General features: G+C 38.8%; 2 protein-coding genes across 20 annotated transcripts in view; both read right to left on the reverse strand.

The window, feature by feature from the left end:
• Nucleotides 1-274: 274 nt before the first annotated feature.
• LOC134815162 (uncharacterized) lies at nucleotides 275-2,480 on the reverse strand. The gene is made up of 4 exons (XM_063823666.1): nucleotides 2,319-2,480; nucleotides 1,916-2,038; nucleotides 1,392-1,700; nucleotides 275-1,158 (listed from the first exon to the last, which is right to left on the reverse strand). Exons 1-4 carry the CDS (start codon nucleotides 2,455-2,457, stop codon nucleotides 830-832), a joined length of 900 nt encoding a protein of 299 aa, XP_063679736.1. The 5' UTR covers nucleotides 2,458-2,480; the 3' UTR covers nucleotides 275-829.
• Nucleotides 2,481-7,191: 4,711 nt separating this feature from the next.
• LOC134814785 (uncharacterized) overlaps nucleotides 7,192-25,147 on the reverse strand; it is a 64,452-nt gene continuing 46,496 nt past the window's right edge. For 2 of the 19 annotated variants that reach the window (XM_063823018.1, XM_063823019.1), the window contains exons 14-30: nucleotides 24,834-24,964; nucleotides 24,079-24,201; nucleotides 23,491-23,734; nucleotides 22,895-22,979; nucleotides 22,340-22,602; nucleotides 22,005-22,172; nucleotides 19,419-19,553; nucleotides 19,050-19,153; nucleotides 18,735-18,906; nucleotides 18,059-18,592; nucleotides 17,672-17,793; nucleotides 17,364-17,484; nucleotides 14,567-14,690; nucleotides 12,327-12,386; nucleotides 11,627-11,692; nucleotides 8,719-8,767; nucleotides 7,192-8,569 (exon numbers count right to left, since the gene is read on the reverse strand). In XM_063823018.1, the coding sequence (XP_063679088.1) occupies nucleotides 8,480-8,569; nucleotides 8,719-8,767; nucleotides 11,627-11,692; nucleotides 12,327-12,386; nucleotides 14,567-14,690; nucleotides 17,364-17,484; nucleotides 17,672-17,793; nucleotides 18,059-18,592; nucleotides 18,735-18,906; nucleotides 19,050-19,153; nucleotides 19,419-19,553; nucleotides 22,005-22,172; nucleotides 22,340-22,602; nucleotides 22,895-22,979; nucleotides 23,491-23,734; nucleotides 24,079-24,201; nucleotides 24,834-24,964 (2,591 nt within the window). In that variant the 3' untranslated portion in view covers nucleotides 7,192-8,479. Of the gene's footprint in view, nucleotides 8,570-8,718; nucleotides 8,768-10,633; nucleotides 10,730-10,799; nucleotides 11,348-11,626; nucleotides 11,693-12,326; nucleotides 12,387-13,409; nucleotides 13,501-14,566; nucleotides 14,691-15,631; nucleotides 15,750-16,508; nucleotides 16,630-17,363; nucleotides 17,485-17,671; nucleotides 17,794-18,058; nucleotides 18,593-18,734; nucleotides 18,907-19,049; nucleotides 19,154-19,418; nucleotides 19,554-22,004; nucleotides 22,173-22,339; nucleotides 22,603-22,894; nucleotides 22,980-23,490; nucleotides 23,735-24,078; nucleotides 24,202-24,659; nucleotides 24,764-24,833; nucleotides 24,965-25,147 lie in introns of those variants that run through there. The other 17 variants (XM_063823021.1, XM_063823022.1, XM_063823030.1 and 14 more) reach the window with 15 other exon arrangements.

Here is a 25,147-nt window from a genome sequence, read left to right on the forward strand (position 1 = left end):
GATTTTATGTGGACGATTTTGTGTATCCCTGTATTTTTAGGTACCCATTTTAATGTCTTATGATAGTATCCTCAATTTGATTGTATGATACATATCATAAATTTGGTATGACAAAGTGTTTAACTTTACAAATGTTTGATGCTTGATAATTATTCTGTATATTTCGATCTGTGTTGTAAAATATTGTTGGTTAAATATTTAAAGTGATCTGCCAATTAAAAAAAGGAGACTTTAAAAGTTATTTTGTTTCATTAGTGAAAACTGGTGTTATTGTCACTGCTTTAATTTGAACGGTTCTTATGACGAAGACACATTATTATGTCATAACAATTCAAATTTTATTTTATCGTCTTAATCTATGATAAGTGTGTTTTATTTGTTCCACTGGCTTCGTATCAATGCTATTGCATGACGCTGGCCATTGCACTGATATGATTCGATTGAACTATTAGTATTGTTATGTTACTTGTCTATGTTACTGAAGGAAGTTGGGACAAACTCTAAAGAGGAACTGCGAGCCCTGATGAGGAACAGGGATATATGGAGGGGGTTATCTGGCGTAGATAGGACTTAGTTCCGACATAGTAGTAGTAGAAACACTAGGGTCTTATAACATTCTTATAACAGGGATGGTTAACGAGTATTATATTATATAATGCTTTAATAGTAGTAGTAGTAGTAGTATTGTTATGTTACATGGCTTGTAACGTGAGATCTGAAAATAAGACTAGTATAATTGTCGGCATGTCAAAAATACATTTTGCTACTTAACGCTATTATCATCTTCAGAATATTCGTATTCCAGCTCTCTCTTTGATAATCCACTCCTCTACATATACGAGATATTATTTCCTTTGGGCTTTGTCTGAACTCCAAGAAAAGCCTCAGCAGTAGCAGGAAACTCTAGCAGTGAGCATCTGTAGTTACCCCCGTCGTAGAAACCCAGGGGACCAACCTTAAGCTCACTTTTAACTTTCCATCCTTTATCAGAAGGAGTCGTATCCTGAGTGGCTAGCTCGGTGATATCTTTGTAACCATCTGAGTTCAGGACAAATCTTTGCCAGTAGATATTGGTAGGTTTTGGTACTGTCGTGATACAGGTAAATGTGGCTGTCTCGGATTCTTCCTTCTTTAACTCTAGCGGGTTGATTGTCAGAGCTGAAATAGTTTTATAATTGGAAAACTGGTAAAAGAGCTCAAATAAATCTGATTAGAAGAAGAGTTCATTCCGTTTTATCTTCTCAAGAGCCCGGAAAATTTTCGATCATTAATCGTCCAATATTTTGTGACTGTCACGAGTTAGAGAGATATCGTTTCTGCAAAATTCATGAAAATGGAATACTTCGGGCCGAGATTGGCTCCAAAAAATGTATTATTTCTCAAATCTTAACCTGCATTGCTTTTAACTGCAAGAAAAGTCTCAGCAGTAGCAGGAAACTCTTGCAGTGAGCATCTGTAGTTACCCCCGTCATAGAAACCCAGGGGACCAACCTTCAGCTCACTTTTAACTTTCCATCCTTTCTCAGAAGGATTAATATCCTGAGTGGCTAGCTCGGTGATATCTTTGTAACCATCTGAGTTTAGGACAAATCTTTGCCAGTAGATTTTCGTAGGTTTTGGCACTGTCGTGATACATGTAAATGTGGCTATCTCGGATTCTTCTTTCTTTATATTAAGAGGTTCCATCGTCAGTGTGATGGCTGAAATTCAATCGGTTATGAATTAACTTTATAATAATAACATGTGGTATCCACTTTGGCTTGGCAGCCCTGGTTCGAGTACCCTACAAATTTTATACACTGGCTATCTTTCAGTTCTCCCTGCGAGATTTGGCCAGTCCACCAAGTTGTGACTGACTTAGTTATAGTTAGGCAGTTCAACAAAGCGAATTTAAAAACTGGCAAGGCAGACAAACCTGAGCTGGGACATGTATATTCACAACTTTTCAACTGGGTCTCTACTTTTCGGCACTTCCGATCTATTCTTTTGGATAGGCTCCCGTTTTGCGGTGTGCATCCGGTTAAAGTCGACTTAAAACCTAGAATAAACACAATTAGTTGATTCAACATTTATTAACAGAACTGTCCCCAAGATGTAACTAGGTCGAACGGATAAATTAGCCAATTAGGTCTCACGCGCAGGAGTTAGGTCTCTTTTAAGTGTATTTATATATATAATTATATATATCACGCGCCTGCGTGAGACCTAATTCCTGCGTGAGACCTAATTGGCTAATTTCTCCGTTCGAACTAGTTACATCTTGGTGACAGTTACAGATTTTGACTTGTTTATGAAAAACAAACATTTGTTGTACAGACCTTTTTTGAGGCATTGTTGATGCTTCGAAATAGTTTTCCTCTCCTTTTTACCCCGAAGCTTGCATCTGGTATCTGTGCTGCTTGTGGTAAACAGCAAAAAGGTTGTGATTACTAAAACTAACAAGTAAACTCTTCCCATGACTAACTAGTAAACGTTCTACAGTTGAGTAATTTAACAAAGTGAGGTTAACTCTCCTCCCTTATTATCTTAAATGTATGGTCTCAACGTTTCATGTGGTGGTAGATCTTGTACACGCCGTAGTTAGCTTAGAAACACGCCGAATTTTTGGACATTCAGTTACACAACGTTTAAATGTACACCACCAACAGCAAATAGTGTGTGTGTTATATTATCTAGTTAAAAAGGGTTGGGTGGTTATAAAGGGGCAAGCCAAGGGGTATTATGGGGAATGCCTGAATGGATTTTGGAAATAATAAAGTCCCCAAAATATTCATTGTTGTCAACAGTTTGTGTTTACACAAACCAGTTTCAGTCCATGTTTTAGTTGAAACTGTAGTCTGCCTACTGCCTAGATTAAGAATTAGACAAAAAGCAACAGATTTTTCAGACTCAACAGCCAATCTTCTGAACTTTTGCTCTGCTGATGACTTATAGCTATCAAATTATTATATACTCATGGATCTGGTAACATTCCCGGCTAACTCTAAAACACTTTCGCCCCGGGGTTTGAGACTTGGAATACCTCAAAGAACCGATCGGAAACAAATTTTGCTTTGCCTTCTTAACCCCCTTACTTAATACATACTGACAGGATCCTGTCAGCCAGCTAGGGGTATAGAAATGCTGACGGGGGGGGGGTCAATTAGTGTGTGATAATTTTACTGTTATTTTGTCGAGCTGAACATCCTGCACCCTTTGAACATCCTCGATTCGCTTGAATCTCAAAAATGGCGAGCTGGAGGCTAGTCTTACTTATATTGCTGTAAAATGAAGATAACCTAGCCTAACAATTAATCGAGGAAAGGTATAAGGTAGAGAGCACAGATCGAGTAACCTCTATCTGGACCACTCCCGTTTGTTATTTTTAATAGTTCGAACACCTGCTGTCCAACAACTTCCGATTGCCAGCCTTTAGCTGGGTCGTCGACAGCTTATCATTTCTTTGAACTTTTTTTGGCCATACAGAATAATACAGTACTAAAACTCCAAAAACATCGACTTAAACTTTGTAAACAAACACGACGTCTAATACTGTACAATGCTTTAGTCGTATCAGTTATTTTGTACAACTCATCCTGCTGGGCAGTCCCTAATTCTAAAATATTCCTTGAAAAACTAAATGATGTTCACAGCAGACGTCTTCGCTCTATTTTGAATATAAACTATAAAGTACCCAGGAGTCATCTCCAAGGCGGAACTCATTAATCATTCCAAAAAAGTATGACAGTGATGGTTTCCGTTTAATGATGCGCGGCTTTTGGAGCTTCAGTAAGACTAACTCTATAAGTGTGAACTGTGAAAGTCGCGTAATTTGACGAAATTCATTGGTTTACGTCGTACTCGTATTATTCTGTCATATCTTCTATTCGGTTCATGGAATGAGATCATTCTGAAAATTTGTAAAGACCTTCCAATCAGACTTTCAAAACTGTCCAAAAAACTTTGTGGATATTGGAGTTGAAATAGTGTATACCTTATCGAACCTTATTTGAACGGACATTAATTGAATTTGAAGACTGGAGGTCCTAGCGTTCATCTTAATATATGATCGATCACTCTACATTCGACTATTACGTGACTTTTAGTTTTTTTTAACACGTTCTCTAGGTGGCTCTGAATGATTATTCGAAACCCTAACTGTCACCAAGATATATCTAGGTAGAAGGCAAACGGAGAAATTGGGTCTCACGCAGGCGCGTGATACTGATATAAATATACATGATTATAAATACACTTGATTCACGATGCCAATCTTTCGTATCTCGCCGATCTGCAACGGTTGCGAGAATATGCGCGGCGCTGCCCAGTAGTGCATCGCGCTACAAAAATACACTTAAAAATAAAAGCCGCGCCTGCTTGAGACCTAATTTTTCCGTTCGACCTAATTACATTTTGGTGACAGTAACCGTAATAGCAAATAGGCCAAAGTGTAAAGAAACTGCTGCAAACGGCGCGACAGCAGCAGTTTCTTTGTACTTTGGCCCTGGCCTCCTGTGGAGCCCTTTCGCTTACAGCAGCGCGAGACCGCCAAACGGCGGCATTATTTTACTTGTGATTTGTGAAACAAGCGTGTCACACTGTACGCGTAGACTCATGGCTATGTGAAGTTTGAACTTTAAATGTTTTATCTAGTATATGATAACTTTTAAATTTCTGTCATCATTAAAATAAACTTTGAAAATATTTGTTTGAAACCGTCGACTCGGACGAGTTCAACTCGGCGCGGGTCCTGGTAGCAGGTAGGTTAAACCTAAAAAATAAACTATATCATTGGATCAATGAAAAACAAGTTATTATCAAATTTAGATACTCTTAGTATTACCTGGGGACCTCAGGCTATCATGTTCATAAACATAGAGATTAGGCGGAATGACAGGCTGAGCGCGGCCCAGTAACTCTTAGTATCGCATAACGCATTAATCATTGTATTATTATTATGGCATGATAACTTTCTTGATCGTCGGCTTCCTCGTTCACTTCTTCGGTTGCTCTATCCAGAGCCCTGGCCCATGCAGTAGCTTACCTGGGGACCTCAGGCTATTATGTTCATAAACATAGAGCCGAATAGAGATTCGGCGGAATGACAGGCTGAGCGCAGAGCGCGGCCCAGCAAGCAGTAGCGCGCGCCCGCAGTGGCGCGAAAGCACATGGTTAGGTGAACTTCTTCGGAGTTACTAAGTTTACATTGACAATTGAAATGCAGGACCGAGGTTACCTGAGGACCCCAGGCTTTAATGTTGGTAAACAACGAATAGAGATTAGGCGGAATGACAGGCTGAGCGCGGCCCAGTAAGACCGAGGTGATTTAACAAAAAAGCGGGTATTACTAGGCATAAAATTTTTATTACACGCGACGATAACCTTGTATCACGTTGTGACCCCCACGGTCGTCGGTGACGATACAGGGGGAGCCGCGCACTTTGTGCGCGGCGGGTCATACAACGTATGACAACGATAACCCGTTTGATGAAAATGACCTTTGATGTGCTCAAAGAATCTGATCATATTTCGTATATGTTGTTTTATACACAACTTTCATAATCATAGACACTGATATATGATATACAACAGATATTTTGACATTTTTACTGCTTACCGTATTGCGTATGAAAAATTGATTTACAAATAATCTGCGAAAATTTTTAAAACGCCAAAAAAAGTTTAAAGTTGTATCACATCGTGACCCCGATTGTCGTTTCTGCGATACAGGGGGGGGGGCCCGCGCACTCGTGCGAATGATGATTAATCACTTTACACTCGACTGTCACGTGATTTTTTCAATCCGTTCTCTAGAGCTGGTCCTGAACGAATATTCGATTTCGAAACCCTAACCACTAACCCATTAATGATAATCTGATACCAACCCTAACCCTAAAGCTAACCCAATCCTTAACAAAAGCATATTCTGAAATCCTAACGAGAAATTAGACTTACTTCCTTATACGGTCATATCATGTGATCGAAACAGTTTTTCGCCAATATCTCGTCAGGGGAGCATTTTAACCTAAATCATTGGGGGGGGGGGGGGGGTGTGATTCGGGATCAGCGTCCGAAAATACATTGAAGTTGGTTTCAACTGCCGGGGGCCCTTTTAGTTTTAGAACACGCTCGTAGATTTAGTGCCTATACTACTACTAGGGCTATATACGTACCACGCGTGCATGGTTGATGGTGAAGTAAACAATTTACTTGGGCATAACTTTGCGCAGGCTAGTCAGGAACGTGGGCGACATATTATATAATATAACTATAAGCTATCATATACCAAAAACTCGTTCGCTATTCGCTAACTCTTAATTTGTTTTAGACTCTTTTGTGCCTTCGGCACTTTTAACTTTAATTCATCCTTAGACAAGTTTAAGTGTAGTTTGTCGAACTTTCTTGCTTTGATACCGGACAACCCTCCGCACTCCGGTCGCCGGCTACAGCTGCAGTTGGTCAAACTCACTGGTTGACTACTCGCCATCCAGGCGGTCAGATATCTAATGACGGGGGGTACCAATGGCATAGAATGGAGAAAAATGGCATAAAATTCATCAAATGGCATAGAATTTCATGGCATAAATGGAAATTTTTGTTGGCAAATTAAATTCTCCATTATGCCATTTATGCCATTGGTACCCCCCTAATGACCCTTCCGACTCCACGGATGAACTCAACGAAGTAAGTAATTCGTGGATCTGGAAAAATTTTTGAAGATCGACTGTAAAGTAATTTGGGTTGATTGGGTTGAGGGAAGGTTACCCAATATTGAATATGCATTTGTTTCAAAAAATTGTGCTGGCCGACTGCCGAGATAAGCGCTAAAAACCATCCTACAGTCGCAAGTCGGCTCTCTGTTGATGGCGCTCTACCTATTTGTGATACTCCTGATCGTCGATGTAAATCAGATGGTATTAGTAAGGCATTGCATTCCACAGTTTTAGGAATTGGGCCTTTGATTGCAGAAAAGAATTATCATACAGTGGCAGGTTTGCTGCTGGGCTGTGTCTGCATGAAGATGGAATGACTGACAGATTTCCAAAACGTGGCCCGAAGACAAACTTCACGTTAAACCTTAACGGGTGATACTCGTAAAATATTTCTTCCAATTATTAGGACTGTCGACGAGTCAAACTCGGCGCGCGTCCTGGTAGGTTGTAAACCTACAAGTTAAACCGCACTTTAACATTAACAAGTACTAAACAAGTATTTAGAATAAGAGAAAGGGGATATAAGCGATCCATGTGGTTATCATATAATGTATCAAGCTCTTAATCAATTAAGCAGAGTACATATCCAACTTTAAACATATTGCTGAATATCAACAATGTCTAACCAATCTGAAAACGTACAACAATTAAATCTTCCACCGGCATATCCATCATGCTACTTACAGTTATTCCATTACAAAGCTCTTTAGCAGTGAATATGTTCAAAATAAAGGATAATTAACCCAAGAACCTGAACGTTGATAATATATTTCATAATATAGGTAAAACTACATAATTTTTCCAGAATTTAATAACAAGTGGACATAAATTCCGTTAATTGATACATTTTTCAGTAAACAGATCAGATTCGTGCCCACAGAAAACTCTGCAGAACATAAATAATAATAAATTCGTATACTTTTCTTATTCCTAAAATCATAAAATACTACATATCAGATTTGGACTGAAAGTAAAATTAAAACTCTGAATTTCTGACCATTGTGAGAAAGTACAGCATTAAAACAAGATTCAACACTTCAGAGGTAGATATTTTAGTTGAGTTATTCGTCATGCCGGTTAGAAAAAAATAAAAATAAAATTTTAATTAGAAACGCAATCTGTAAACCAATTATCCGCAAGATTGAACTCGATATATCATATCTGTAGTCATTTTACCAACACTGCTGCAAAATTTAGGTAGAACAGGAGAAAAATTCTTCCAAAATTCGAACCTTAATATCACCTATAATTTAATCAAAAATTGTAACCGTAAGCAGACCCTCGATTAGCTCTACTATATACATTAAAAAATAACTTGGAAAGACTGCTTTACTGAACTTTTAATATAAACATATCTGATTCCAATAACATCTCACAAATCTTATAATTTAATACACAGTAGTCAAAAAACCCATCACACAATTCAAACTTCAAGGCCATAAAGGATCTAAAAATTCTAAAAATAAACCAAGTTTTGTCACTGAAAATGCAGTCTGAGCGGATAAAACACTCGACAGTAAATCGTCCAAATAAATCAAGACAATCAGATCTACGGATTCCACCTAGGGAACATAACAAAGATCCAGAGTTTTACCAACGAATGTACTGTATCCAGTATTTTATGCAGATACTGTCTAGTTGACAGTTTGTCAATAGACGCCCATGTGAAATCAGATCACCAAGGATTGTAGCGCAGTGCAGATGTCTGACGGCAATCGATAACTTATTTCGATGAGAGGTTCGCTCTCCTCGAAGGCTGACTAAGTCTCTACTCTAGTTGTGTCTTGTTAAACCTTCTCTTCTGCAGTTTCACCACCAGCAGCTACTTCCACGGCTTCTTCCTCATCACCGAGTTCCACTTTCGCTTCTTGGGAGCCCTGACAGAGAAATATTGTAGTTATGGTCCGACAAAGAAAGCTACTGCATAATGTGTGCACTATTATGCATTGCTCACTTTAGCAGAGCTGGGCTTAACTAATTGAACGGTTTTGAAGGTATAACAAATTTGCAGATACACTGCACTTACCATTGATACGTTATCTCCATTAGCTTCCTTAGCTGGAATGTCGGGTTGCCTGCAAAGACAGGGCGTTAATACTTGATAATGATAATGATACTAAAATCCGGGTTTTGCAACATCATGCGACATTATTGCGTGGTTACCAGGTGTTCGTGCACATGCGGAAACGACTACAAAACTGTCAAATAAACTTAAGAATTGAATTTGGTACCAAAACTAACAAATACAAACACAATATACATTATGATAATATCTATTTTATTTATCAATAATAACTCAGAGAGGAAAAACAGTGCTTTTGCTTCAAAGGGTGCTTTCAGCGTCCATAATATGGCATTAAAATATGAGATTCTTTTAACGGCTTCAATTAAACTAATACAACAATGTTTATAGTTATAGTTATACAGCAAATGTAATAAATAAAACTAGATACGGAAGGTGAATTGATAAGACAAGAGTTTAACATTGTTACAGCGAATGCTACCGGGTCAGTCGAAGTGAGGTTTGTCAAAATGCGGTCGTAAACTGTGATACAAATAGTTTTCTTATTTCTACCACATTGTTTGAAGATTTATAACCGGGTTTTATTCCTGGAGGCGTTTTCAACTGCACAAACTGTAGGAGAAAGATATCAGATGTATCTGTTTAGTCCGCATTTAAACAAAGCCGGTAGCATTGTACAACTACTAGATGCTAACTGTTTTGCTACACAGAAATCAGAAGGAGCTTCTATTTCGTTTCTCATTTTGTCCCGTTGTACGAAAAATGTGTCAGGTAGAAATTATCAGCAGAACCTGTTTAAGTCAGTGCAATTATCATGCGGGCTTGTTCCTAATATTTTGAATTTTCCTACCCCAACCAATTTCAGCAAAAATGCTTCAGGTATATTCTACAGGTTTTAAAAATAAATTTAGACTACAAGTGTGTCGTTGTTCTTGTGCTGTTTTTCTTACGAGTTGGCCTCCAGATCTGATTCAATTGAACCAGCTTTGTTGCTATCGGTTCCCGATTGAGGCGCATCAATTTTGTCGCCCTCGGTTTCCGATAGAGGTGACTCAAGTTTGTTGCTATCAGTTTCCGATTGAGGTGAATCAAGTTTGTTGCTATCAGTTTCCGATTGAGGTGACTCAAGTTTGTTGCTATCAGTTTCCGATTGAGGTGACTCAAGTTTGTCGCTATCAGTTTCTGTATCCTCACCGTCCTTCGCCAAGTTTATATAGATCGCATCTTGCCTGGTGGTGTCAGTTTCTATACTTTAAATAAAACGTAAAAAACACAGCTCGTTAGATTAAGCAAACACAGTGTTTTATATGGTTTTCTATAAACACAGCAAATTGGCGGCACAGCTCGTGTCAATGGCGATTGCGATTGTACATAACATCAAATTTGAAAAGCAGACTCTCTCTATTATATGGTCCATGTGTGTACTATGATGAGAAGTTCGTGCGGTACGTACTAATAAAAAACCTCGTAAACTTTAAGCCGGTTACGGTATGTACTTCTCATCTTAGTGTGTGTAGCGTGTATGAGAGTAGTGAGTAACAGGAGCAAGGAGAGGAGAAAATATGATCATTAAACTCAGTGTCATCAGTAATAGCTCGAGAGAGTATAAATGGAAAATCATAAAAGTTTTCAAAACTTTTGTTCAATTCACTCCAAACTGGTATGTCGGGCATAGTGCTGATTATCACTACTGACAATGAAAAGCTCCACTAGTCACAGATTGAAGGTAAAAAGTGCGTAAATTAGCAATTTTTCCATGCAGTGTTGTCAAGGAGAAATTGAAGGCGATTAAAATTATGATCGAAAAATATGATCATAAAGACTTTTTTCATGCGTTTTTCTGTGAACAAATTTGAGGGCGCCATGCCAGAGAAGGACCGTAATTTTAGCTACTTTTTCAGCAGGATCTGCAACTTACTCATCGGCATTTGCGTATGGATTCTCAGTGACTATGTCCGTCAGTTCAGCCTCATCTACAGGAGCTTCATCGGCTGGTATCTTTTTATCTTGTTTCCTAGATACAAAACAAACTAGGCTGTGCACCAAGCCTAGTACAATAAAACCCAGATTTAATGTATATGTAATGCTACCAATATGCTTTATTGTATGCTATGAATACAGACTGCTTATATAAGTCTCTGTAGGGAAGCTTTTTTTAGTCGTTTTGTGTACAACCTATTTCCTATGATTCTAATGACAAATCTTATGTGTAATAAGGGTGTATTAAAAATCTCTTTTTACATTTGAATGAGTCACAGAATAAAGTTCAGCTAAGCCGCCCAATCGGCCTAGCCCTCACTTTGGAGCTCATGATCAGTGTAATTGCAAACTGAAACTGATTTGCATAAACGTTCTTGTTTTGGTAGACTACTCAGCGGTCAAAATGAAAGTGTCGCCAGCTAATTAGGCAAGCAAATTATTCGAAGCGTCAAAACGCAGTAGCCGATTAATTTAAATTAGCTAAATCATAAGCAATTTAGCTGCTTAATTAGCTACTTAATTAGCGGCGCCTTACTCCTCGGATTGGTGGGACGGCTCCACCCCGTCATCTATTGACCGGGGCGGGTAATAGTTGGGATCCTCTGTAGTTTGATGGAGAGGTACGAGGATGACCTCGTTTTCTTGGTTTGGTCTGTGAGAGATTGATAGGTAGGGTGGGTGTGTGTGATTTGTAATCAAATGGGCTCAAACACACTAACAAACGGGATAACACGTGGATAAAGATAAGAACAGCTGATCAGTGGCACCTCTATTTAACGTGTCACCCAGAAAGAAAAAAAACAAGATAAAGATTCAGCGAAGACGAACAAAATATATCAAAGTATCAAGGATTGGCTAAATTAATTTTATCAAATATGAATGTTATGCAAGTTTTTATGACTGATAGGTAGAGAGAGAGAGAGATACTTACTTCTCAGTTTCGTCAGTATCACGATAGTACGGATTCCTCCAAGCTTCCCCTCCATCAGCAGCTATCCTGCAGACACAAGACACATGCATTTTGTGGGAAAAGAAGCATTAACCCTGATCTACTATTTTACTTTAACACCTTTATTTCTCAATTAGTTATTATTATTTATCTTAATTTAAATCAAGATATAACGAGTTCAAGTGTGTTTTCAAGTAAAATAGCCGATCTGACATAGCAGAGATTTTCATGCATAGTTCTAGTAGCTAGCACAGTAGTTTAAGGACCATCATGAATAGTCATGAGCAATGAGGCCAGAGCACAATAGCATTGGGTACCAATATTGAAAAACTGGGATAATAATTCGCATATCATTCATTACAATCGGAGATATTTCAGAATTTGTTGGTTAAGAGATCAAACTTAGATCATGCTGTCTGACATTACCAGACTGGAAAACTGTACAACTGACAAGGCGACAGTAATGTTATCACAACATGGGGTTTGTCCTTAAATTGACTACAACGATTCTTTAGATCAGTAGGATATGTTTTTACAATTTTCAGAATACTACCTCATATCATAGAATAAACGTGGACTTCATGCGGTATAATGTATATAATGTATATATACATTATACAATGCATAATGTATAATATATATAAAATGTATATATTCCACAATAGTGAAGAATTTAACTTACTCGTTGTCACGAGGAGAATATTTTTGTGAAGTGCCGTTTTCAGTTCCACCGCCACCTCGTCTAAAGGGAATGTGTGTTATAAAACCGTAGCAACCATGGTTAAACCACAAAAGTGTAGTGGTAAACCAAATTGTGGTAAACAGCCTATTAAATATGGTCAAAAGAGCATCACTGCAGTTTTCACGCGGTTAATCAATATTCATCACTCATCAGGTTTCAAAATGTTGAAAATCATGAAATTAGCAATATTCTGATTTCAGTTTCATAATGAAGAATAGTATTTTTACAATTGTCATGCAAACATAGGATTTAAATACGATAGAACATTCAAACATTAAACATTCAAAGAGAAAGTTTTCAGAATCTTGCCTCCAGAGTAATCATTCAATTAGGCATATTGATACATTATCTAATAGTGGAGGAATTTTAAAAACTACTGAAATTTAGGTGCTGATTGTGCTTTATCACTAAAGAATACTTGTTCCGCACTGCATCACTTTGAATTGGTGAAAATTGTGATACCAAACAAAAAGAAGATAATATCAGTAAAACAAGAGGGGTGCTTTTAAAAATAACCAACAAAAGATCTTAACAGATCAAACATAGTGTGCAGCAATTAGCATGCAGTAGAGAAACAAGATCATGTCTCACAAACCAAGCGGGGAGATCATGCACTTAGTACTGGACGTGACGTCCAAAACTTAGTACCTGCCCCCCACCCCCACTGCTGCAAACAGGTGCTTTAATTGAGAAATGCTGTTGACTTCAAATATTATATGCGATATTTCCACTAGTGAGAGGTCTATAAACGGTTTATCAAGATGTTTCAGTACACAATGCCTCTAACATTAAGATGATTTTTAAGATGGAAAGACAATGTGAAGAAAACTGAGTTTATATAGTGATAATCATAATAACTATCTTCGTAAGAGCATCGAAAAAAAGGGTAGTTCCGAGAACCACAAGTTTGAGATATGATAAAGAGAGTTCCACGAGCAGTATGAGAACAATTCCTTGTGTCAGAGGTGCTTTAGATCTTCACATGGTTGGTGAAAGAGAAGAGAGAAAGTACCAGCGACCTACTTCTTAATGATAACCACGATGCACATGATGAGAAGTAGAACAACTACAATAGCAACTACCACACCGATTATGATATCCTGGAGACCGTCACCTGGATATTTTAGGACATGTTACCACGGTTACCACAGTTACCACGGTTACCACAGTTACCACGGTTACCACAGTTACCACGGTTACCACGGTTACCACAGTTACCACGGTTACCATGTTTTATTACAGCTTAGTAGTTATACTTGGAGGGTATGTTATACTGATGGCAGTAGAGCCTCAATAGCATGGTACAGTGGGCGACGGTTACCACAGTTACCATAGTGGGCGACAGTTACCACAGCTACAGTGGGCGACGGTTACCAACATAAGTACATTTCATATAGATTCCATCATCTACAACATTCGTTGGGATAGACTCTCAAGATGAAACAAACGACTGATCACTAGAAGCAGAGAAAACAGAAGAGGTAAATTTTTAATAGGTAAAACTCCTCAACATGAACAAATAAACAAGCTGGACGTGACAAACATGCTCAACACGGACGATGTAGACAGAAATCCCATTTATAAAAAGTATATTGCGTCTTCACGGGCTGATGAATTACTGGGCAGATACTAGGCTGTTACCTAGCAACACTAGTTACCTAGCAACACTAGTTACCTAGCAACACTAGTTACCTAGCAACACTAGTTACCTAGCAACACTAGTTACCTAGCAACACTAGTTACCTAGCAACACTAGTTACCTAGCAACACTAGTTACCTAGCAACACTAGTTACCTAGCAACACTAGTTACCTAGCAACACTAGTTACCTAGCAACACTAGTTACCTAGCAACACTAGTTACCTAGCAACACTAGTTACCTAGCAACACTAGTTACCTAGCAACACTAGTTACCTAGCAACACTAGTTACCTAGCAACACTAGTTACCTAGCAACACTAGTTACCTAGCAACACTAGTTACCTAGCAACACTAGTTACCTAGCAACACTGGGCAGATACTAGGCTGAGCCTTTCATCTAAACCCATAAATCATACCACAAAGAATAATATATTAGCGGTAAACATAAAGTAACAGCCAGTATCATAGCCGTGAGAAGTGCTTGGTTAACTACATCACTTTTACACCTAGTTACACCTAGTTACACCGAACATCCGCCAACCTTCTCCGTTTTACGACCAGGAGTATGATGATGACGATTATAAGGAGAATGAGGATGACAGCTACGATTATTCCGGCAACCAGTCCCGTCCTAGATCCATCAGTCACGGCCTCTACATCTGGATCTGTGGGTTACCATGGTTACCATGGTTACCATTCAGTTACATAGTTACCATGTCAGTTACATGGTCAGTTTAACCTGCTCTGAACCACAGATAGGATCAGTTCAATTTTATTTGATGTTTTTTAATGATCAGATAAGGTATTTAGATTCTGAAAATATTGTTAGACGTTCTTCTGCCGCTTGCTTTTTCTTAGAAAAGTAGGAGCCAAAAAAAGCCTTGTTTCAAAGATGATGCCCACTTGACACAGACAAGAGATAGTGTTACCTAGCTTGTTACCTAGCAACACTAGTTACCTAGTTTGTTACCTAGCAACACTAGTTACCTAGTTTGTTACCTAGCAACATTAGTTACCTAGCTTGCTAGTCTAAGAGATAATGAAGATGATGGAGCTGAGACCATAGTGCAGTGCACGGCTGTATATTTTCTTTATTTTGCCAACAAATAATTATAAAAAGAGAATAATTAAATATAATAATAAATTCAATGGAACAGAACGAAACTATTAATACTATATAGTATTAAACTATTTGCGGAGTAAGATATTATGAAGTGTGAAATTACTTATGAAGTGAGAAGTGCTCCGCAATACAAGATGTTTCTAATTGAGCCCGGGGATACTGTCTTGTTTCCATGACTCTGTTTCCGTGAATCTTATCTAAATAATTGACTCAAACAGAAGCAATTAAATTTGAAAAGCGTTAATAATTTAGTCATGCAAGTTTCCGGAGGGAGTACTGATGGTTCCTCCACTACTCAAACCATTCATATATCCATTACATTCAACTGTTGCTTGCAAAAGAAGAACCAAATTTCTATTGAATTATCATAACTTATTCATGCTAGAGAAAACTTGAAAATAGAATTATCATCTCGATGCACCATGACCAAGAAGTAATTCAAGACCATCCATTCAATATAAGCTATCTGAGCGGCAACCAAACCTGACGCAGCAGACGATAATGATTATGATTAGGAGAAGTAAAATTATCACTGCGATAACGATTCCTGCGATAGCACCTCCACTCAGACCGGTAGAGGGTTCAGGTTCAGGTACAGGTTCTGATTGTAGATTCATTGAGTTCACCAATTACTAATCAAAACTAATTACCAAAGATTGAAAGATAATCAGACATCAATAAATATTTGTAAGAGCGTTTAACCAGTAATTATTACTGCTATGCAATTATCCAGGAGTTATTCTAATTTATATTATCATGTTATTCTTGGACATGCAGGATTTGAAACAGAAGCAGCGCATAATGGCCAAATAGCTGAAATAAAATCGTAGTAGCCATGTTTATGTTATTCTAAATCAAGAAAATTATATCAAAATGTGTCACGTGAGATAAGGTATGAGGATGTGGTTGAATATGTCATGGCGGTGAGATATAGAGATATGCACTATGCAGCTAGCGAGTAGCCAATTCTGAAGTTAAAGAATGCTACTAGTGTATTAATATTGTTACCTAGTTATTAAGTGTTTAAATGTAAGAGTGGGTAGCACCAGCTCACTGTTAAGTGTTAACGTATTTCTGTTATTGTAGCAGATGCTTAGATTTGATATTCTACATTCGACTAAAGGCGCTTTACCAAAGGCGTAGTACTACTGAATCGGTTGAGCTGACAGATAGTCAACGTTTTTAAATTTTTGACTGTATCGTTTTAATAATTTCATACGTTTCCCGTTGATTTACATTTGATTCCCGCCAATTTACATTTAATTCCCGCCAATTAATTTCGCCATGTCGTAGAGCATTGTATTAAAGCCAGTAGGGGTACTCTTGAAGCAAGATTCTGTTAACTCTGTGCACTACTCACTCCTTATTCCTCTTATATATCAATATGAGAATGATGCCCACTATAATTAGCACTGCTAGTATTCCCAGCACGATCCCGACTACTACGTCTGATTCCTGTGTGTTGGTCGCCGCTTCTATCTCTACGGTGGTGGGTGTTAGTTCCGGTGGTGGGTGTTAGTTCCGGTGGTGGGTTTTAGTTCCGGTGGTGGGTGTAAGTTCCGGTGGTGAGTGTTAGTGGTGGGTTTTAGTGGTGGGTGTTAGTTCCGGTCCTCCTTTCTGTATTTTGTTAGTGCTGCCGTCGCTACATTATGAAAAGTCAAACAGGAAAATTGCCCTGCCTGTGCATGCATGCTCTAAAAATCAAAACGCGAAAAACTTTAATCTTTCAGGCTCTATGTACGGTTTGAATCAGTAAAATTCCACTGAAGGGGTGCTCAAAAATGGCAATTTCAACAAAAAAAAGACAATTTCAACAGAAGAGGGAAAAATTCAGCCTTTTTGTGGTATTACTATTGGTGTCTAAGGTTAGTTTTGAAGTAGTTTTTAATTTGAACATTAAAGAAGACTGGCAGGATATTAAACGGGCCGGGCCTCCAATAACAATTCGCGCATATCAATAAAAATGGTTATTCGAATAGATTCAAAAGCTCTTTCTAGTGGTTGACGAAAAACTATCAGAGGAAATTTGTAAGACGTGGTTGTCACTCACTGTTAAACACCAACATCCAATGGATGAAGGTTGCAGACCCTATAAACACCGGTCCATATCGGAAAATTAAGAGACCCACTAAGGCCAAAAATGAATCAAGCCCAATGATGGTGGTTGAAGTTGAAAGAAATGTGTTGAAGGTATGAGATTAGGGATGAAACATACCTGGAACCTCCACACATTCAATGTAATCGCCCCATCCTGCGGCAAGGCAAAAGACAGAGGTAGTGGTAGCGTTTCCTAGCAGTTCAGTTACACTGTCAACTATGTTAACAACAAGGTCACCCTGGAGCGTGGGAGCTTTTTATTGTCAAACAACCTAAGACTAAATATGTACACGAACACCGGAGTTTGTGATATATTGTCTATCAAATTGTCTGTACTGAAGTATTGAAGAGAAAGGCTGTGGAAGGATAAAATTTAATATAAATTTCGGGATATCAAGTATTCTGGAGAGGTGAATCAAGTCTTACCGGACAGGTGAGCGTGAAAGGCACGTTACTATCTGGAGACAAAAAGTCTGAGACGACTTGTTCGCTACCTTCCAAACTCACGGTTACTCCCGCGTCCGTCAAAGTAGATTTACTACAGGCATCTGGAGAGGGAGGTTTTAAGGTTACAAAATAATAAAATGGAAGGAAATAATAATAAAATGGACATAATGAGTTGGAGTTTCGGTTTCAAACAGAAGGGTGTAAGCAGTTATTTAACAAGGTAGGGAAGAATTAAAACGTTGCCAAGGAGAACTAAAAATCAAAAAGTTATGCGTTGGCAGAGAAGGTGGCTAAGTACTGTAGTGTGAGTAAAATCTCTATAATATGGAAATATTAAAGTGATGATCAACAATCAAAAAAACTTACAAGTTGTAAATTCAACTTCAACAGGATCACTTGTCAGTACTGTCTCCGTTTCGCCAACATTTCCCTCGGAGGTCATTGAAATTTTGTAGACAACATTTGATTCTAGACCTGTAAATTCATGAATAACTGGTGTAACATCACGCTTTCTTCGTGAAGGTAGGTTATCAGCCCCACCTTCGCCGCTGGTATCATCCTCACTTTCGCTGCTGGTATCATCCTCACTTTCGCTGCTGGTATCATCCTCACTTTCGCTGCTGGTATCATCCTCACTTTCGCTGCTGGTATCATCCTCACTTTCGCTGCTGGTATCATCCTCACTTTCGCTGCTGGTATCATCCTCACTTTCGCTGCTGGTATCATCTGGTACAACCGGCTCAGGGTAAACATACTCCATCACAACTGTCCATACTTCGGCAACCTTTTTGGATACCTTTAAGCGGTAAGTGAAACCTTCTTCTGGCATGAATTCCACTGTAGCAGTATTGTCAGTCAACACTATTTTTGAGGAATCTATTGGTGTTGGGAGTGTTGGTCCTGAGAGAAATTGTTCGTTTAATTTCGTATCAAAAGACTTATTTTATGGTGATTTTGGTGCCAATGACAAAACTTTATTCCTAGTAGTGGCATAATACAAGATACAACAAGAATTGTGCTACGTAACACCATTTATCCTCACCTTGAGTGAAAGAGTGTGTGGCTGTCTCGGAGGGTGTATCATCATCAGTCAGGACCGTGACAGTGAAAGTGTACTCTGTGAGTGGAGTAAGATCATCGTACGATATGGTAACTTCCTTAGCAGCACCAAAATCTTTCTCTTCAATAACTTCGGCCTTGCTACTCAGAGTATACTGAAATTGTTATGATTGTCCTGATCTTTTTATACGTGAATAGCCAGGCTTGAGTTTGATGCAGAGAAGACTGTGGTGAAAGTTCAACAAAGTTGGTAAAGGGGGCAGGGGGGTCTTCATAATAAATACGAATCAAGACTTACCTTGACTTTGGTGTTGCCTCCTGGACTGGTATCGGCTAACTTGATTGTCACATCGCGGGCGGTTGAGGAAACTTCAACGTCCGTGATGGTCGCAGAAGCGTGACCTAAAAACAGTTCCTCAGTTTAACCACAAATTTACATTAACTCCAAACGTGTTCCGACATATCGGATAAATATTTTGCATACATAATGACATGTACGCAAGCTTATGAGACTATTACTCTATTTAAAAGTGTTAAACAAAAGTATTTTTTAAATGTAGAATTTAAAAAATTATAATATACACTATACAGTGCGAATAAGTACACATTTTTTATTAACCTCTAAATATTGTACTCCTATTTAAAACTTTGAAAAACATAAAATTACCAGTGTTGAATTCTTTGGTCATATCTCCGCCGGGTCCTTTCTCAGTGCTGGAAGATATCACAACAACATAGCTCTTGAGAGGCTCTAGGACACTGCTCCAATCGTATTCGGTCTGGCTTACAAGATCGGCTATATCTAAAACAATGTTTTATTAAGTTGGGTACGATGGAGGAGAATCTTGATGGAGAATGGACATTAGTTAAGGATACTATTAAAGAAGTGTCTATGGAGGTACTGGGTGAGCGCCCCCGGCGCAGAAAGCAGCAGCATTTGTCTCAGGAGACAAAACGCCTTATTGCAGAACGCAGTAAGATTAAACAGATGGCACCTAGTGACAACAACAATAGGAGCGAATATTCTCGGGCCAACAAACTTGTCAAAAAGAGCTGCAGGAAAGACGACGAGAATTGGGCTCTTAGAGTTGCAGCAGATCTGGAAACAGCTGCTGTCCATGGCCGGCAAAGGGAAGTCTGGCAACGGATAAAAACACTGTCCGGTAAGAAGAATCGAAAATCAACTGCTGTAAGAGATAAATCTGGGAAGTTGATTGCTGATCCCTCTGCTCAGAGAGAGAGATGGGGAGAACATTTTTCGGAGCTATTAAACCCTCCTCCCACGAATGCGGATCTGTCTGACCTGGACCATCTTGAAGTGGTTCCATGCTTTCCTTATCTTGGTGATGGTGATGGTCCCCCCACTAGACTTGAGATTTTAAACTGTCTCAAAAAATTGAAGAACCACAAAAGTGCTGGGATTGACGAAATCTCTAATGAGCAGTTAAAGTATGGGGCAAGTGGTCTTGTGGATAGGATGGAGAAATTGTTCTCTAAAGTTTGGAATTCAGAAGCAGTGCCTGACGACTGGTTGAAAGGCATTGTGATAATTGTGCCAAAGAAGGGTGATACCTCTCATTGCTCCAATAATAGGGGGATCACTCTAAGATCTACAGCATCTAAACTGTATCAAATCATCATATTACAACGCATGAGTGACGGTTTAGAAAGTTTGCTACGAGACAATCAGTGTGGGTTTAGAAAGAACAGATCATGCATTGATCAGATTTATTCACTCCGCACTACTATACATAACTGCATTGAATATAATCTCCCCCTGTATGTTAATTTTGTGGACTTCAAGGCAGCTTTTGATTCTATCGACAGGAATTATATTTGGAAAGCTTTCAGTCATTATGGCCTGCCATGTAAATACATTCGAATAATACAGGCATTCTTTAATGGAACTGTCAGTGCTGTTAGACACAATGGTGAACTATCAGAATGGTTTGAAGTAAGTTCAGGCAGTGGCCAAGGAGACATTCAGGGTCCCCCACTTTTTAATGTCTGCCTCAATGTGGCTGCTGAGAGAACAGAAAGCAACAAAGTGGTGTCCCACGGAGCGGTTCTTCAAAGATCTATCAGTCCGCTTGTTGATGATATCACTGTGTTAGATACAGACTATGCAGATGACATGGCTGTACTGGATAACAGCGAGGAAGGTCTTCAAGAAACAACTGACCTTTTGTGTATGTATGGTGCCCAGGGAGGTCTCAGAATCAATGGTAAAAAGACTGAGGCTATGGTCATTGGTAAAGCAACCTCTCAACGGCCATACACGAAAGAAGCCACAGTGAACATCACTGTTGAAGACACGCCAGTGCAGCAAGTTAGTGACTTTACGTACTTAGGTACAATTATTTCCAGCGACGGTACTATCGACCGTGAGCTGTCAGCTAGGATTCAGAAAGCTTCCGGAGCCTTCAATCAACTGAGTAATATATGGAAAAACCGCAACATCCAGTCTTATACAAAGATCAGGATTTATAAGGCAGCGGTTTTGACAATATTGTTATATGGTAGTGAGGTTTGGAACACAACCAACAAGCAGCTACATCGCTTTGAGGTGTTCCATCAGCGTTGCTTGAGGAGAATACTTAGGATAAGATGGCTCGATCGGGTTAGAAACACTGAAGTGCTGGAGCGTGCAAAGATAAATCCAGTAGAGACGTTCATAGGAGCAAACCGCCTGCGTTGGTTTGGCCATGTCACCAGAATGCCAGACACTAGGCTTCCTAAGTACCTGCTTAACTGGACCCCTGCACATGGGAGAAGATCTAGGGGCCGTCCAAGAAAGAACTGGAGGAAATGTTTGCTGGAAGATGCTGCAGCGTTTACAGGAAACACTGACATAGACCTAGAAGGAGCGAGCGAGATGGCTAGTGACCGCAAACTTTGGAGGGAGATGATACGTCACAAACGGGGTTCATTGGTGCAGGCCACTCGAATGATTGAGGAGACCTAATCAAGTACAAGTAAGTACGATGGAGTTATCTTTGTAATTGTATGGTGCAAACTGTTGGGAACAGTCCACGTTACAATCGCGCAATTCTTCTATATAAACTGGAAGCCAGTTCTAGAAACGAATATTAAGTTATTTTTTAGGTTATTTTAGTTAACTCTGGAGATAAGTTTCTTAAATCATAATTTTAATGATGACAAATATCAACAACAGCTCAGATGTATAGCTGTTTAGTAACGTTTATTTCTCAAACATGGAGATTATGATTCACAGTTACACAAATTAACTTACTCTTAGCATCGTAAGCTTGTTTCTCTTCACCATCCTTCTCACTTATCTTCATTGCATACACTGGTACGTATGAGCCGATTACAGTGATTTCTCCAATATCAGCAGGCAAAGTGTCTTTGAAAATCATAGTTACAGTTTTAGCGCCGACAACACTAATCGTGACGTCACCTGAAGAAATGACAAAAATTAGGAAGTTACGAATCAAATACATGTACAGTAAATAATAGCACTAGACGGCAACACTGTTAATAATAGCGGCTGTTAACTAGTCATACAACACATCGTGAGTTTTATCGAAATAGATGATATGTGAGTACATATTATATAGCAAATACCTGCGTCCAAGGGCGGAGGTCCAACATAAAATCCGGTAACGTCATTTTTAGTCAGATAAACTGCTTCTTGTCTTGGATATATGATATGATAGACATGCAGTGAGAAACCATGTTTTAATTTGGCTTTCCAATCAGCATCAGAAGTAGATAGAGTGTACGGGCAATCGTAAGTATCGGAGTCTGCGTTGATAGTAGTAATGGTGCAAATTATATCACCAGCACTGTCCGCAACTTGCACTTCGTATATCTTCCAATCATCAAATCTGAATTGGTTATAAAGTTAAAATTCGGTTGAGGGAAGCGAAGAAACTTTTTCCAAACCTTTTGAAGATTACAAAATGAAGCAATGAACATGACTCATGAATACGGATGTGTTGTTTTGCATTCAATGATACACGGTGTTTTGAAACAGCTGATTCCGTGATTCGTACCCGATTGGGCGCTGTCTCACAACAAAATACTTCGGGTCCCCAGTCGTAGTTAAGTCTGTAGTCAAGCACAGATTTTATTTTGTTGAAACTGATGGTATCTAAAAAAGGTATCCTATAGACTTACGTATCTCTGTCTGAAGGCAATACCACAGAAGCTGTAAAGGTGTACGATCCGGTTGACGCTGTTGGTGCACCCAACTTTGGGACAGCTGAAGTAATTTAATTTGTTACTGACGCAGAGATTATACTAGGCCGTTTACAAAAAACTTTAGACTTGATAATGGCCCATGGTAAAACTATCCATAAAAATGGTATCTTAGTCCCCGGATCTTGGCTAGTCGGAGAGCTGGAACGAAGAAATCGGAGACAGTGCAGTACGTACTTTTCAATTTGAAGAAATTATCAGGAAAAAAGCAGAGAAAAATAAACACGTCGTGACTGTACACAGTTAGGTTTTGGAAATGAGACATGTGTTGCGTGTTTCAGAATATTTTGTATTGTTATGATTGCATTTATTTTAAGATGGCGGGGAGTATTTTCTTCGGCGAGAAAAATTCTTCAATTCTGTTCAATTTAGTTTAACTTTCGTTTGATTTTCTCTTTGGAAGTATAAATATCTAAATTCAGTTATCCGTAATGAGACATGTTTTGAAAAAGTTGGGACCGGAACTGGACATCATTAGTCTCTGTGTCCCACTTGTTTTAAATTCGTACACTTACCAAGGCACCAATCTTTGCCAGCATGTGTTCCTGCCTCCATCAATTCTACTTTTGTATTATCGTCAGGATCTGTCTTACACTCAGCATAAGACCCAATTGCTCTTTTGGTAACATCGAAAGCCATGACATAGTCGTCACTAGAACAAGTAATTACCACCTGTTCACCCAAGGCAACTTTGGTTCCGGTCTGACTTCCTGCGGCGCTAACGATGGTGTTGGCGTTAGGGTTGGGAATCTCAGTTACCTGAAAAGAGGGAGAATTACTTTTCAAAATGTTTTGTCTTAAATCCATCTCCAAGATATTATTTTCACCTAACAACTATCACGCTGATACATTTAAGAATTGCATAGTGCATGTAACCATATCGGTTCGAAGTTTGTCGGTAAAACTTGATTTAGTGCAGATCAGACTTGACAGACTCGAAATCTTTTACCAAATTTGAAATAGAATTAAAGTTAATGAGATGGCTATTTTAAAAGTCACTTGCAACGTAACCATGGTAACAATGGTAACAGTGTTTTCCTTTGTACCGAATATAAACCTAAACAGTAAAATTGTGTTACAATCAACGCTACTAAACCACTAACCGAACACGAAGGGTAGCATTTCTTTAAAACTATATCATCTCCGTTTGTTCCACATTCAGCCTCAAATATGTTCCCTGTAGTTCCTTCCACTGTCATCGTTAGATCTTTACATTGGAATTGCACCTGGTAATTATCTCGTCACATGAGAGAGTACAACTAGAAAAGATCACTTTGAATAAATCATCGACAATTGCACAATGTTTAATGTTTATACATTGAATCATGCACGCGTAAAAATCAAAATGAGCAAATCCTTGTAGAAATAATGTACGATAAGAGCGTCCCTTTGTTATTTCTCAAGATTATTTCATGGATGTAAATTTAGAATGTGAACTTAGCCTTTTCACTAATGTCGAAAGGTAAATAACCAAAGCTTTTACAATTCGAGTTCAGGCAACTTATAACCGTGATCAATAGTGAAAAGAGTGCTCGGCCTTGTTCAAGAAAACCAACCCTCGGTTTGTCAAGGCTCAGAGTACAATTTTGAGTTATTACCTTCTTTGACATAGGTTTAAAATCCTACCATTCTACCCTCCTACCGGCCTCTTGGTCGAAATGAACGGTTATACGATTTAACTTACTTTCTCTCCCGGATTAATCAACATGCGATTGTATATAGTCCGCGGGTTGCCAATCAGGAATGTTGCAACTAAAGAATAGTCCAATCCGATAAGAGAGCAAGGTTCTGAAAGATAAAAGTAACATGCGACATGCAGCTAAACATGCAGAGATATTTTTTCAACAGCGAAGCTTGCCTTTGTGTTGGGAGGTATGGAAGTGGCTTCGGGTGCTAATGCGGCAAAAGTAGTATCGCCACCATTGTCTTCGACTTTAAGGAAGTCGAAGAACTGGTCGAGTTCACTTTTGACTGGTAATTGGCACATGTCTGAAAAAAATATTAGATAGTTCATCATCTATTTAGGAATCCTAAAACTTTGTTTAAAAGTACTGAATCTTTCCCACTACCCAGGATGTACGTTTGCCGACATACATCTATACATGCATTTTTTGTCAATATGACCCGTACAACTATATTATAGACAGTATGTCTATACACATTTATAATAAC

Source organism: Bolinopsis microptera, chromosome 5 (genome assembly GCF_026151205.1).
Source record: "Bolinopsis microptera isolate Bmic1 chromosome 5, MBARI_Bmic_1.0, whole genome shotgun sequence".
Lineage (NCBI taxonomy): Eukaryota > Metazoa > Ctenophora > Tentaculata > Lobata > Bolinopsidae > Bolinopsis > Bolinopsis microptera.

What these genes read in the sequence shown, in the direction of transcription:
- LOC134815162 (XM_063823666.1), bottom strand. Translation starts at nt 2,457, where the DNA reads ATGGGAAGAGTTTACTTGTTAGTTTTAGTAATCACAACCTTTTTGCTG. An exon ending in ATATACATGTCCCAGCTCAG is followed by an intron (nt 1,701 to 1,915) that starts GTTTGTCTGCCT and finishes ATTGAATTTCAG; the next exon opens with CCATCACACTGACGATGGAA. An exon ending in TGCAGTTAAAAGCAATGCAG is followed by an intron (nt 1,159 to 1,391) that starts GTTAAGATTTGA and finishes AAACTATTTCAG; the next exon opens with CTCTGACAATCAACCCGCTA.